The sequence below is a fragment of the Megalobrama amblycephala genome, linkage group LG17, assembly GCF_018812025.1.
Source record: "Megalobrama amblycephala isolate DHTTF-2021 linkage group LG17, ASM1881202v1, whole genome shotgun sequence".
In the NCBI taxonomy this organism is placed as follows: Eukaryota; Metazoa; Chordata; class Actinopteri; order Cypriniformes; family Xenocyprididae; genus Megalobrama; species Megalobrama amblycephala.
The window spans coordinates 24,237,959-24,253,169 of NC_063060.1; the positions used below are offsets into that span (position 1 = coordinate 24,237,959).

At 39.5% G+C, this 15,211-nt stretch overlaps 1 protein-coding gene across 2 annotated transcripts; it reads right to left on the reverse strand.

Annotated features, from left to right (window-relative positions):
- Nucleotides 1-56: 56 nt before the first annotated feature.
- LOC125250185 (KN motif and ankyrin repeat domain-containing protein 4-like) lies at nucleotides 57-13,765 on the reverse strand. Of its 2 annotated transcripts, none has more exons than XM_048162635.1 (10): nucleotides 13,610-13,765; nucleotides 8,431-8,504; nucleotides 6,830-8,311; nucleotides 6,451-6,502; nucleotides 6,034-6,351; nucleotides 5,858-5,942; nucleotides 4,689-4,908; nucleotides 2,809-2,951; nucleotides 2,460-2,660; nucleotides 57-483 (listed from the first exon to the last, which is right to left on the reverse strand). In XM_048162635.1, exons 2-10 carry the CDS (start codon nucleotides 8,444-8,446, stop codon nucleotides 373-375), a joined length of 2,628 nt encoding a protein of 875 aa, XP_048018592.1. In that variant the 5' UTR covers nucleotides 8,447-8,504; nucleotides 13,610-13,765; the 3' UTR covers nucleotides 57-372. The 2 variants fall into 2 exon arrangements, with proteins under 2 accessions (XP_048018592.1, XP_048018590.1); XM_048162633.1 differs by having other exon boundaries at nucleotides 6,451-6,532.
- Between the last annotated feature and the right edge of the window lie 1,446 nt (nucleotides 13,766-15,211).

Here is a 15,211-nt window from a genome sequence, read left to right on the forward strand (position 1 = left end):
GATGCATTCAATGGATATGCAAACTGTGTTTGTACTAAAATACAGTCAGCCACTCAAAGGATTTGGACTAGTTTATTATAGAATAGTTTATTTCATTGACATAAAATGACTAAAAATGAAACTGGGTTGGTTACAAAACATTTTTTTTTTTTTTTTTTTTTTTTTTTTTTTTTTTTTTTTGGTATTTATAGGATAAATGTCTTTAAATTTTATTGTCAGTTTTAAGACTGTTATATTTACATTGACAAGCTTTACATTAGCAAACTAGTCTTTTTAATTTTAAAATTATAAACATATTATAAAGCTGATCTTTTTAGCAGTAACTGTACATGGATGTTTAAGTATAAATGACTGCTATATCCACACTCCATTCTAAGACACCTTGCATTTGTCTGAGCTCTTGGTTTCTGCACGGGCTTTCAGAAGGTCCGCTATCTCTGTATGAGAGGCTTGTGTTGCCAGAGATAATGCACTGCGACCAGCCTAGAGACAAAACACAGATGTATGAGTTTGATAGACAATGCATGAGATATACTCAAATCTAAACAGCATGTGGATGTTGTCTGTGTTTAGTCTGTATTATGCTACAAGCCTAGTCAAAGGCTACATTCACATCAGTGGTAAATGTGGCTCAAATCAATTTGTCCACCCTTTCACATGTGACAGGTCTGTGTGTGTGTGTGTGAATAATATTTAAGGCCACAGAAATTCAAGAATTCAAGCTAAAAATTGTAGACAAATATTTTTATAGTAACATCTAAAATGAGTACTATCACTAGTAATTATTCATCATTCCCTGAATGTCATATGGGCGAACTGAACAGGTGGACATTAAACAGGAAACTTGTGCCTGAAAAATCGTCTTTACAGCATCTGCTCCGTGTTTTGGAGGATTTATTAATTCTCAGAGCAGATCTTGAGTTGTAATGATGTGACACAGATGTGACTTGACTAACATGTGAGTTTCAGCTGTGGGACAGATTTTTGACAGATTTTCATTTTGTCTTACATGCATTTACATTCTTTCTGCTTTTTTTTTCTGTTTCTTTCTCATTCTCTCATATAGAGGTGATGAATGTTCATCTGTGTGGGATTATTTCAGCTTTCTCTAACACAGAAAGTGATTAGACCAACACATATTCCTGAGCTGTCTTTCACATATACTTTGTAAGCATTATTTGTAGGCTGTCAGTTCCTGTTGTTGTAAAGAATAGTGTGAAGCTGACAACATGTTAACATGAAATGACCATTTCTGGAGTTCAGACAGGATTGTGTCCAGTAGGTGGCACTTTTGTACAAGTCAGCTGCCTAGCAGAAACGGCTTACTGATGCCTATCATCCCACTCTGAACATACTCTAAAGAGCTGTTGTCTTCCACAAAGTTTCATTGTTTTTTTGTTTTTGTTTTTGTTTTTTTTCACCAGAATATTAAAGACAGACGAAAGCAGCTTTTTTATGAAATTTAGGGAGAGCTCTGTGCCACAAATGATGATTCCACAGCCAATCGTATTGACTTTTATCTGAATCATGTTTCTAGTGCCCTTAAAGGGTTGGTTCACCCAAAAATGAAAATTTTGTCATTTATTACTTACCCTCATGTTGTTCCACACCCGTAAGACCTTCGTTCATCTTTGGAACACAAATTAAGATATTTTTGATAAAATCCGATGGGTCAGTGAGAGCAGTGATAATTAACACTTTCAATGCCCAGAAAGGTACTAAAGACATTTTTAAAACAGTTCATGTGACTACAGTGGTTCAACATTAATGTTAAGAAGCGACAAGAATACTTTTTGTGTGCAAAAAAACAAAATAACGACTTTATTCAACAATATCTAGTGATGCTTTATGAATCTTTTGTTTTGAATCAGTGGTTCGGAGCATGTATCAAACTACCAAAGTCACATGATTTCAGTAAACAAGGCTTCCTTAAGTCATAAGTGTTTCGAAATTTCAATGGTTCACCACTGGGGGGCGTGACTTTGGCAGTTTGATAAACACTCCGAATCACTGATTCGAAACAAAAGAGTGGTAAATCTTTGTAGCTTCATGAATCAGTGTTTTGAAATCACTTATCACTAGATATTGTTGAATAAAGTCGCTATTTAGTTTTTTTGGCTCACTAAAAGTATTTTTGTCACTTCAAAACATTAAGGTTGAACCACTGTAGTCACATGAACTGTTTTAAATATGTCTTTAGTAGCTTTCTGGGCATCTGAAAGTGTTAATTAATTTGTTGTCAATGGAGGCCTCACTGAGCCATTGGATTTGATCAAAAATATCTTAATTTGTGTTCCGAAGATGAACAAAAGTCTTACGGGCGTGGAATGACATGAGGGTGAGTAATTAATGACAGAATTTTAATTTTTGGGTGAACTAACCCTTTAATGCCCATTGGCCAAGTTTCTAATGCCTTTTGTTTTCTGTTAAAGTTTGGGCTAGCATGCAAGAGAAGTTACCTTGTCTTTTAAATTGACATTGCAGTTTGCTTCCTCCAACAAAATTCGCACAATGTTGACGTGTCCCCGATCACAGGCGCTGATCAGTGGAGTGGTTCCTGCATGATCCTGGGCATTAGGATCCGCTCCCTGTTCTAGCAGGAGACGCACAATTGGGACACGTCCATGTCTTACTGCCAAGTGAAGAGCTGTTTGTCCCACCTAAAGACATTTATTTAGAACTGAAGCAAACATCCTTCTTCTGAAACATTACAAAAATGCCAAATCTTATGCAAACAGGCTGTCCATTTCAAACAAATCCTTTGATATAAAGTGCACACTGTGCCAACTGGCTGGTAACACCCATCACCTGGCCAACACGGGCGTTGACATCACCAAGCTCCATCAGCTGCTGGACCACTTTCATGTCCCCTGGTGATTCTACAGCTGTCAAGGAGGCCAGCATGATAGCAGTGTAGCCAGACTTGTTTCTCAGGTCCACTTCACATACACCTAAGTTTAAGCAAGCACAGGAAGTGTCTTTTAGATTAGGTTTGAGTTTATTCTTTTGTAAAATATTGGTACTTTTTGTAACTGTACTGTAAAGTTTAAATTTAACTCTTTTTCAATTTGCATTACGAAAAATATAATGGATGCTAAAAAATTAAAGTTGGAAACATGGCAACTCTAAGGTGATTATTCAAAGCTGTATATAGACAGAGTAGCTCTGCTTTAAACACTAGTGAGCTGCCTTCGTGTCTACCACCTTCTAAGGCAGCATCCAATATTAAATGGAACTCCACAGGTGACACATTTGGAACAGCAATGTGCACCACACTAAAAATATAGCACTATTCACAAGAAGCACAAAAGAGTAACGACTGACAATTGATTTATTAAGAGTTGCTAGAATGATGCTAAGCTAACCATGCTATATGCAAAGCATAAAAATTAAAAAGACATAACACACACAAATAAACCATTGTCCAAGAAGACGTAAAGCCCATAGACATGTATACGTAGATGACACATTCGTTCGCTCCACACACCTTGGCATGCCTGCCATCTTGGAACGGTCAGCGTGTCGTCACTTACAATAAGAAGCAATGATGCCACAACATTGCACAGCTTCTGGTTGTGAAACCATTGAGATTTAAATTCTCAAAGGAAAGGGACCCAGACAGCAACATAGTGTCGGGCCAGATCCGCGTGTAATCCACATGTACCAGATGTGGGCCGGATTTGGGTCACACTATGTTGCTGTCTGGGGATAACCTTTCACAGGTGAGAATGTGTTAGTTTGTGTTTTTATATTTATTAACACAATATTACAGATTGTACTTTTTAATTTTACTTTTACTATGGTAACTTACTACTATGGTTACTATGGTAACTTTTTAATATCATGTTAGCTGATGCCTCTGTCTTTTGGGCGCACTTTTGGGTGCTTTCCAATGCTGATGTTAATGAGCTGTGTCCTGCCTATATTGTATTGTGTTAGTTTAGAAAAATCATCTGCTGAAGTCTATGTGCAGATATTGACCTTTCAAATATATGGGACGGCTTAAGTATAACAGCCCATAAAAACAGCCCCTAATGAGGAATATATATATATAAAGTCCAACAATATATATATATGGTAAATCCAACCCAGAAATTAGCTTCACTCTAGTTCCCTCTACAAAATGCCAATAGGATTTTCAGTTGGCCTTTGGATTATTGCTGAATAAGCTCTATGACCCACAAAAGATTCTTACACATTTTGTTCATCAAGATAATATTCATAAATTAATACAACTTTTATGACTTTTGAAGCCTAAATACAATCACCAGAAGGGAAAAGCTGAAGTTAGGCTATGAAAAAAGTAGCTTACACCATAGTCACACAAATTAAATGTCACCACCAAGCGTCCGACAACACTGTCAATTTTAATTTAAAATCAACAAGTTAGAGAGTATGTAAAGGTTTTTTAAAAAAAATGCTTCCAGGTTTTAGGACTCATTTTTGATGAAAATGTATACTTGTTAGTACTAATTTAAATGCTGTAAAATGCTGTCTAGGTAGGGAAGATACTGTTTTTAAATAGTTATAGATTGTAATCACTGTGAAAACTCTTCCCTCTGAAGTATGTTTTGCTTTCATTAGCTTTAAGTATGTGATTCTATAATGTAATTTTCTACATCACAATGAAAGATTTGTTTTAAAACATTTATTTCCAAGCAGTTAAAAAAAGGAGACATATCACTGACCTGTGTCTAATAGGAGCTTGACGATGCTGAAGTTACAATGAGACACACTGTAATGCAGGGCGGTGTTCCCATTATCATCCACCATGTTGACCAAGAACTGAAGGACTGTAGGTGTTCGTGAGTTAACCTCACTGAGATACAAATCAACAATGTCAGCACATGCCCCCTCTTCAGCAGAGACATGAAACCATTGCTGGAACACAACAGTGAGAGCCTGGCTCTGCAAATCAACAAAGAAGAAGACCAGTACTAGAGTTACCACTCAAAAGAGGGATGCAACAATCGAAACAAAACAACAGAATCCTTTTCAAGAATATGTTACTGTGAGGATTGAAAAACTTGTTATCTGGCAGAGTCAATGTTAGCGAAGGAAGTAAATGTTCATTTAGCAGAACTAACTTATTACAAGGACAGTCCCCCTTGGAGGTACCTGAGATTTCACATCTGGCTTGTTTGGAGTGTTTGTTTCAGAACTTGGAACATTTTCTCCCTTAGTTTGTTTTTTTTAGTCATGTATGAACAAAGCAATCATGCTCAGATCTGCACCGAACAAGGTGGACTCGGGCACCTTGAAAAACAAATTCTGGAGTGGTTCGCTTGTGGCACCAATGAACCAGGCAGAAATGAAAAGCAACAGTGTTTGTTTTGCTAATGCCTCTCAAAACAAATTATGGGTTAACCTGTAGCATATTTTAGAACAACTGTCCAAAACGTATAAAAATACCAACGTTTTCAAGGTGTTTAGCAAGAGTCTGAAAAGATGGGCTTTAATTGCTGCATGACGACGGAGCTGTTGTCTATCCACCCTGATGGATTATGAGCGGAATTCCGGAACATAAACAGGTACACTCTGAAAAGTTAGAGGACAGTTTACTCACACGTGACTTGTATTAACAAATTTTGGTCCGTTTAGAAATGTTGCCTTGTGAAAGAACAGAACCAAGAAGAAATTGTAATATTGTAACAGTTTTAATCCCTGTTTCGAAACAAAGCAAACAATCTACAGGTCTGAAAACACCCAAGGGTTCAGTAGAGATGGTTTGTGTCTCATTCCCCGCAGGGATTGGACCAGCAATCTTTTGGTTACTAGCTTTAGGCTGCCACTGCCCTAAAAAGGTCATTAATATGCAAGTTGGGAATAGTAGATATAAACTTAGTTTGAATATTACCGTTTCATCATCAGGTTCTGACACTTTATCCATATGGTCTTTAAGGAAACAACATGCCTCTATGAAATCTTTATTAACAGCTTCCCTAGAAAACAAAACAAGTTGTTAATTTATTAAAAAAAAAACTATTGAAACATATTGCTGTAACATCTAAAGATGAATTCAGTTCAGCTTACCTGTTTACAAGGTTTTTCTGATCCGAGTCCACTCTCAAACAAACGTGATCCTTCCTTTCTTCTTCTGTCTGATCCTCTAGAGCTCTTCCCTGACTCATTTGCTTGTGCAGATCTTCTTGTTTTGTGGTCTCTACATCTATGACATCTTCTTTTGGATTGAATTCTGTGTTTTTACTTTTAGTTGTCTGTGCACTGGAGCCCATTGTCCATGTGGTCCATAGTTTGCTTTCTTCCTTTGTCGTATTCTTCTTGAGGTCAGCATCCACTTCTGTATGCTCTTGTAGTTTGACAGCTTTACTTACTCCCTCTGTCTCCACACTCCCAGAAAGATGAAGGTCAAAGAGCATTAGTATTCTGCAGTTACTGTTTTAGCAAATTAGTCTGTAAAAAAATAGTTGTGGGGGGATATGTATTTACCTGTCTCTTGGGCTGACCTCCTTCAAATGTTCTGTCTTCGGGTTCTTTTCCACTACAGGAAGAATTTCCTTCATTTTATAGTCTTGAAATTGACAGAAAGGCCACAAAAGACAAAAATGCATTGTACATGTTTTTAATAAATGTCATAGATTGGCAAAAAAAAAAATATATATATATATTATACACTGTCAGAAAAAAGTGCCTTTAAGGGCGCATAGAGCAGCCCTCAACAAATAGGGTCCTAGCTAAAATAGTACCCTCAACAAATCAACATTTTTAGCTTATCTACCCCTAAAAGTTGCATATTAGTACCTTTTGAGGGTACTGCCACAGTGACAAGCTGTTGTACCCTTAGAGGAACAACAGTGTAGAGTCATACCTGATTGAGAAACATCACCAGCAGGAAGCACATAAAGGGTTAGAAGGGTGACTAAAGTTGTTAACTGCTTTTGAATTGTGCAGACCCTTTGAGGCAAGTGATCGGAAGACATTTTTCCTGATGAGTCGCCTTTGCAAAGGCATTCCCACTGCTCCTGAAGGAGCTCTTGCAATCTTTTCACATGGTGCTCCATGTCTGCATGTGATACTGGAGTTTTATCCAGAACTTGAGGGGTGATTCCCTCCTCTGTTGGCATCTCTTGTTCACTTATTAGTGGTTCCTGCAATTCTACCACAGGTTCAAGATTTTGTGTACTTACTAAGGAGCTCTCAGGTGAAATTGCCCTGGCCAGTGTGTGCCCCATTACAAGCTGCATAGTCAACTGCTTGATCTTCTCATCCTTGAGATGACTCTCCTCTACTTGCTGCTTTAACAGAGTTCTTGTTTTATCCAGCTCTACCTGCAGTTCATGAAGTTTCTGTTCCAACAAAACAACTTTCCTCTGGAGAGTTTCAGTGAGAGACTTGGTTTTGTCTCCATTACCCAAGAGATCTTTTTCTCGTGAGACCATCTTATGTCTTTCTATCTCTGGAAGAATTCTAGTTGAAGGTTTTGCAACTGCATCAACTTGTTCAGAAGAAGCCTTGACATTTTCCTCAAGCCGGTCATATTCTCGATTCATCCAGTCATCACTTTCTTTGTCTTGATTTTCAGTAGGAACATTCAGTGGCCCAGTGGTTTTGTTTTGGGTATGTAGCTGGAGTAAAAGCCTATCTTGCTCCTCCTGCAAAATACATATCTGAGCCTTGAGCTCAGGAATGACCCTGATCTCCTCTTCCAATTCCCCAACTCGTTCAAGTGCTGCAGTGAGCCGCTGGAGGGTCCCGTTTGCCCTACCTATCCTGCTGTTGGATGCATGGAATACATCTTCAGAGGAACCATTTTCCTGCATTAGATATTCCTTGGGGCTGCTGGGGCTGGTTGGATCATCGGTTGACTCAGAGTGTTTTCTTAGTAAAACAGTCAAGGGTAAACTGGAGGCTCTCAAAAGATTTGGCCTGACATAATGTCCTAAAGGCTGCTCATCAAAAGCCTGAATATTAGCATCCATCTCTGTAGATGTGAAGGACTTGTAGATTGGTTCTCCCCTCCTGACATATACAGCAGACACACTGTCACTAGATCGATACTCAAAATGTTGTTGAGAGTCTCCTAGTTTGGTTTTAGGCCATAAAGTACCGATGGAGCTCCACTCTGTTGCTCTGCACCCATAACCCGGAAGGCTTAAGTTACGTGACAGGGCACCGTTATTTCGCCCTCTTTGCCTTCGCTGCATTGGCACCCTCCTAATGGTGTTGCCCTTCTCAATGTCATCCACATATTTGAGGAAGTCGAGGTCCAGATGGAATCCATAGGGTGTCTCTACAGAATAGGAGGATGGTCTTCTTTGGCTCCCATTCTCTTTTGGAGAGATGCCATTTGCTAAAAGAAAAACACAAAGGTGTGTTGTAGGACAGTATGCAAGTTGGTCCAAATGTATTCAGATCATTAGAAATGCTGTAACATTTGCTTTGACTAAACACAAACTGGGTGATTCATACCTTTTTGTGTATCCATTGTTCTTAGAATATGTCTGTTTTCAGTTTCATGTGGCGTTTGGTTTGTCTCTTACCACCTGCGGACAAAGATACATTTCTGTTACTCTGATGTGTTGAATCCAACAGAATCAAGCACTTCTAAATGTTGGGAACACAAGTTGAGATGAGTATAGGTTGTGCATTAGTATTCTGCAGATTTACAGAGCCAGACTCTTTCTTGTCTGTCTCTCTCCTCATCTCTCTCTCCCTGTCTCTCTTTGACCACGCAGCACTTTCAAGGCACCACAGAAGCAGCCACAGCCCAAACAATGTGAGCTATGCAGTAAACACACAAACAGCTGAGACCAAACACTTCCACTGGCTCACATACACACAGACAACCACAGATGCACTCCTTGGCATAGCTCACACTAGTTAAAGAAATACATCTTATCAAAAATTGCAGCCGTCCTTCCTTAATACCCATCTGTCCCACCAATCTACTTTATCGATAGAGATCTGCCAGAAAAACAAAAATAGGGGCTGATCTTTTTGGATATGAAATACCTCAGTATCTTACTATGCTAAGGCAGACTGATCTGAAAGAACTGATATAACAAGCAAGGTATATGGGCCCTGTCAGACAAAAAAATGCATTGCTGATACTGTCTTCTGCTGACAGGAAAATTGGGCTACAGGATTCTTGCCTGAAACACACTCATAGAAAGTTTCCTGACAAATGTTTCCTGTATCCTGAAAATCCATAAATAGCCAGTAAGCCAGGGGTGTTCAGTCCTGCTCCTTGAGGACCACCTTCCAGCAGACTTTAGCTCTAGCCCTAATTTAACACACCTGAACTAGTAAATCAAGGTCTTCGGGATCACTAAAAACTTTCACACAGGTGTACTGGAGGTAAATTCTGCAGTGGCTCTGAGCAAGTTTGAACACACATTTTTAACATAAACAAGTACATGGACATTTACACACATACACTGTCATGACCCCACCTCTAATAGGGATATGCCAAAAGCTGAATACCTTATTCAGAAAGGCACAGATAATTTCTTCAAAACGAATAACAAATTCTACTGAATAATAGGAAAAATATTCAGTAGACCCATTCACTCCTTGTGTTTGCTAGAGAACAGGTTAGCCAGGGGATATCATAGCATGATATTATACATAAACCTCTAAAATCACTGTGCAATAATGAGTGTGTGAACTAAATGATTGTAAACTTCATGAATGAAATGAGCAATTTTTTTAATCAATTTTCTACCACTGATTATTTTCTTTCAATGTTCTCTAATCAGCTATTTTATATAGAATCCTCCTATTTGAGGTTGTGGATGACTGTCCTGACATAATTCCTATGCAAAGATCCTCTGGAAATTAAAAAAAACTTTTTATTTAACATTTAGTTGTATTATTGTTTTAATAAGAAGATGTTTGTGGCAATCAGGGCGGGCGAGAGCCGTGAGGGAACAGCGCGAGGCCGGTGGCGCGAGAGTTAATTAGCTCACCTGGGAGGCGCACCGGCCTTGAGTCTCTCACGGAGGAGCTCCGGAAGCATAAAAGGAGGAGCGATGACAGTGAAGGACGAGAGAGGACCAGGCCTGGACTTATTTTATGTTTTATTATGTTTGTGTGGCCGCGAGGGTCTGCCGGCATTACTTTTGTTTTGTTCTTTGTTTATTTTGGAATTAAAGTTATGTTGAATGTTCGCCGGTTCCCGCCTCCTTCTTCCCGTATCTACGAACTGTGTTACATTGGTGCTGAAACCCGGGAAGAAGGAGGGACATGCTGTCGGAGAGCCCTCGTTGCTGAGGGGGATCACGGTACTGCGGAGTTCGGGCAGCGCGGGAGTGAAGACCGTGAGAGGCTGCCCGAGGCGGTGGTACTGGAGTCTGGTGAAAGGGCGAGGTGGGGTGGCTGCCGTCCTGGAGGGAGCGAAGGAGTGCCGTCGTCTGCCGTGGGCCGGAGCCTGTTACTGTCCGGCATGAAGGGGAGGAGCAGGGGACGGCGGACTCGCTGCCAGCTGCCCTCAACCGGAGCAGCCATCGCCGGCCACCAGGAGGCGGTCGAGGATCAGGCCATCCACCAAGCATCCAGTGCCATTGCATGGCACCGCGAGGAAGAGCCTCTCGGCAGGATGAGGACCGAGCGGCAGTGTGTCTGGGAACCGGACCCAGAATTTTTTTTTTTTCCTTTTTCCTCTCTCCCCTCTCTCATCCTGTCGCTCCCCTTGCTTCCGTCTCCTTTCTCTAGTCTTGTCTGTGGGGAGTAAGCGCAGTCCCGGGAGTACCCCCCGGCCTGCGAGGGGCAATGGGGGTATGTGGCGACCAGGGCGGGCGAGAGCCGTGAGGGAACGGTGCGAGGCCGGTGGCGTGAGAGTTAATGAGCTTCACCTGGGAGGCGCACCGGCCTTGAGTCTCTCATGGCTCTCGCCCGCCCTGGTCGCCACATGTTACAATAAATTTTATAATTATAATAAAAAAGTAATATTTATGAGCTATCCAAGGCATATTTATTAAATGAAAACTATGAAGGGAGCAGAATTACATTAAAAAGGGGCCTTCTCATGTAATTTCATGAACTTCAGTTTAAAGCCCTGGCCACTTTTGTGATTTGTACAGATACACAGATATTGGCTCCGCTGCACACCCCTAACCTCTACTATATGCAAGTATGTGAACACAAATACAAATTTCTGTCATGAAACTCTAGATGGCACAGGCTAATAGGTCCTTTAACTCAACCTGTTTGTAATGACATTGTGATTGGTTCCTGCTATATCAATAGCTAATGAGCTTGCATGCTCAACCTTCAAAATACTTGGGTAGCATTTGTCTTAAGGCTGATTTATGCTTCTGTGTCAGACCTACGCTGAAGCCTCTGTGCCATAGGCTATATGCGTCTGTTTTCATTTATACTTCTGCGTCATTGTCCGCGTCGACGTGCATGCAGACCACTAGTAGGCACTAGACCGCGGTCATGTTGAGTATCAAGGTAAAAGCCGAAGAAGAAGCAGCTTGTCTTGTACGTCATGTCTTACTTGCTCACAGCAGAGTGTTGTGTATGTTTTAAGTCCTGTACTTGCTCTGCAGCAGCAGCAATGAATAACCTATAGCAGCAGCAGCGTAGCAGATCTATTCCACCAAGACCAAACATATCAACATTCTCATACCCATTACCATGCCAAACATTCCGAGAGTTGTCATGACAGAAATATTTTTACACAGCTTAATTCTCTCAGCTTTTTGGGGGGCAAATTACTTTAAACTGTGTTCTTCTACATTCATTTTCTCCTTCAGGTCAACTATTGGGCAGAGCTGAAGTTTGAAAATTGCTAGTTTAGTTAAAGAAAGTTATACTGTTGACATGTTTAGAACTAGCTTAAAGTGACACATCCAGCAATGTTAATGCCCCCTCGAGTACTTGTGTAGAATATATTTCTGGCCTAATGCTGAAAATGAATTTGCACCACTATCATAAAAAGCTGTAAAATAAATACTAAATCATTATGAGTGCTGTTAATTGTTTCTTGCATAGAGGCAACTTTCATACAGAATCTTAATTCAGCCACTGTTATAGATTTGGGATTTCTTTGGTCACTTTCACAATGTAGTCTGTGTTCACTTAGTACGGCACACTCCATTTCACAGTAATGATTATTGTTCCCTTTCCTTTTTTTGCAGCACTCAGGAAAAAAAAAATTCCCTCCTTTCATTAAATGCATTTCTCTCCACAGCATTCTTTCTTACACCACAAATTGGATTGAAACTCATGACAACTTAAAAACTGCTACCGCTGTAAGAACAAAATTTGAAACACTGTGTCCTCTGAAAGGAATGGACAATTTCAGGTTTTAGCTCAGGCTTGGAGGATGGAAAAAAAGACCAAACTGGAAACTTGAGAGGAACAAACATTTTATCCTGCAGAGAGTTTCAAACTAGTCGGCTACAATTTTTTAAGTTTTTACTTATATTTGAATTTCCTATTCAGTCCTATACAGGGAAACTTTGCTGCACAATGCATAAATTATAAATGACTGTGTAGCTTTTCTAAGTGAGTTTTTTTTTTTCTTCACATCTCTTCTCACTAAAAAGGTGTCAGATACCTGTTCTCTGTTTCTTCTCTGAATAGCATATGTTACGCAAGCTGTGTTTTGACATGCACTTTTAACAACTCAAGTGGGCCTGATTCACTTTTACATAAAACAGGCTGCTGGTCCTGCACACTTTTTCACTCACTCACATTTATAACACACACAATAGACAGACGTTTCACTCTTCCTGTTTGGCCCTTTAAGTGGTGTGGTTTCCTTGGCTCAGATCCTCATTCTTTCTCCACTGTTTGGAGTTGGCTTGAGGACTGAAGCCAAAGATTGGTTGTCCTGCTCTCTGACCCCCATCACCCTTTTACTTTTTGGAGAGAGGGTGTGGTGAAGAGTTTTTGCTACTGGAGTTTTCAGAATGACTACTGTGAGAAAATAGACACGTGTTCTTATAACTGTAGTATCTATCTATCTATCTATCTATCTATCTATCTATCTATCTATCTATCTATCTATCTATCTATCTATCTATCTATCTATCTATCTATCCATCCATCCTTGGATTGTTGTGCCATCTCTTCCTCTGTGGGATTTTCTTTCCATGTCCACAGTATTTGGACAATCTTGGCTCTCTGCCAACAGTAATATGTGCACGCACACCAGTTACACGAGAAGACGTGTGTGCAGCAAAGTAAATTCAGCCTCACTGTATAATCGAACACATGTGAAACATTCAGCACTCAGCGCCTGAGAAATTTCAAAAAGTCTTTTAAAGTCACCCTCTGAAACCTCCTGTCACGCAAACTAAGCAACCCAGGACGTCCCTCTATTGTTTTAGCAAAACAATCACTTCATCAGAGGAAAACAAATTACATGTATCACATGAAAGCAAAATGACACAGCCAAATTACATTAAAAACATTTTTTGCAATATATAGTAGTCAACACTTGAAGTGGATCAAAAAAGTTAATAAAAGTTGTCCTGAGAAAAAGGTTTTGATCCACTTCAAATGTTGACTACTGTACTAATAGAGTTTAAAAGAAACCATAACACTTTTGCTCAAACTCTTTGACTTTACTTTTCTGAGTTCCTTATAATTATATATTGTGAGAGAATTAAATCTGTATTTTAGGGCTGTATCTTACCTTAAATATTACAAGTTATTACGTGCTGAAGTGTAGCCTGTTCACCTCTTCACTTTTCTCCTTCATCTGAGAGGCTTCAGAGGCGAAGGCAGACAAAAGACATTCAAGCAATGCCAATGTAAAATTCTTGCAAAACATAAGCAGTGTTATTGTGTGTGGAACAGGGGGTGGGATGTAGGCACTCGGGCCTTTCTTGACTCCGCCTCATCCAATCAGAGCCAGTGGGTGGGAGGCAATCTGCATAATTCCTCCAATGAAAGAAAGAGGGCGGGCTCAACAACTGAGAGGTGGGTGGCGCTTTGTGCATAACTGCAACTGAGGGATGTTTCTCAAAACAGAATCCATGTGATGGCAGGGGGCCCGAGTTTACTAGAAGAGTACTGGGGCACTCACAAAACTATTCCCTCATGAAACTGGGTGAAAGAGGACCCTAGAGTAACCTGTCAGAATCTCAGAACACACACACACACATGCCCACCCACACACTTTAAGTGTAATTCAATCCACTGTAACATAGTGCTCACCATCCATTATAATCTTGAAAATAGTTCAGGGCTTTTTCAGGGCTTTGAGTATAGGGCACGGAGTGTTTGAGGCTCCCTCAGGACATGCCATTCATTCTTTATGTATCTCCTTTCTCATCTGGTCTTCTTTTTAATAGTATTATTGGAGGTTTTCAGCATCAGCAGCAACCTTTTAGTTTCCCATGTGAAGCAGCATAAAAAGAGTACTTATAGAAATAACATACTTTAAAAGAATATACTTGTGTGCAAACTGAATGTAATGTTTAAATAAAATGTATGATAGTTTAAATATATATTACATGCAATTAGTTGAATTTAAGGGTGGATTTTGACCCACTTAAGTAGGACTTAAATATATGTGTAATTTTATAATTACTTTTATTGCCTTTGAAATATAGTTAAAGTGTACTGCTGAATGTAATGACAAGCATTTATTACTGGTAGCCTATGTTATGTACTTTGTGCTTTAAAGTAAAATGTATTTTAAAGTTAGTTTTATTATTACTATGTGCATTTTTTAAAAGTGTACTTAAGTGTGTTAAGAAACAGTTATGAAAGTGTACTCTCATGCAAGTACAATTAAGCTGCCATTTATTTCTTTAGTATTATATTATCTGCACGTGAGGTTTGAAAAGTTTTTTTTTTTTTTTTTTTTTTTTTTTATACAAAGGTTTGCATTTTTTATGCTTATAGCATCTGGACTTTACCCAATACAGTATATCATGTGTAAAGTCACTTGGTGGAGCCTAACTATGAAAACTACAGGAACAATATAACAGTTGGACTACCATGGCATGCACTGTGTCACATTAAACAGCCACAAGAAAATGCATGGCGTTTGAGGTGGTCATGCATGACTGATGGGAGCAAGCGTGCATAACTAGACTTCCACAACTATCAATGACAAAAGAAACACGCAGGTCCACTTTCCTTTAGTTAATAGTAGCCAGTTGCCTTTGCCAGTTTGTAATTCTCAGTATATGGTGACATTTGTCTGCCCATACTTGATGTATTTATCTTTTTATTTTACATACTTAACACTGTTTAGTACAGTGTGTAAAACAAAACACATTTTAAA

Coding starts and splice junctions, on each gene's coding strand:
- LOC125250185 (XM_048162633.1), bottom strand. Junction 6,352..6,450: donor GAGGTCAGCCCAAGAGACAG/GTAAATACATAT, acceptor TCTTTCTGGGAG/TGTGGAGACAGAGGGAGTAA. Junction 2,952..4,688: donor CAAGCTCCTATTAGACACAG/GTCAGTGATATG, acceptor GCTTAAACTTAG/GTGTATGTGAAGTGGACCTG.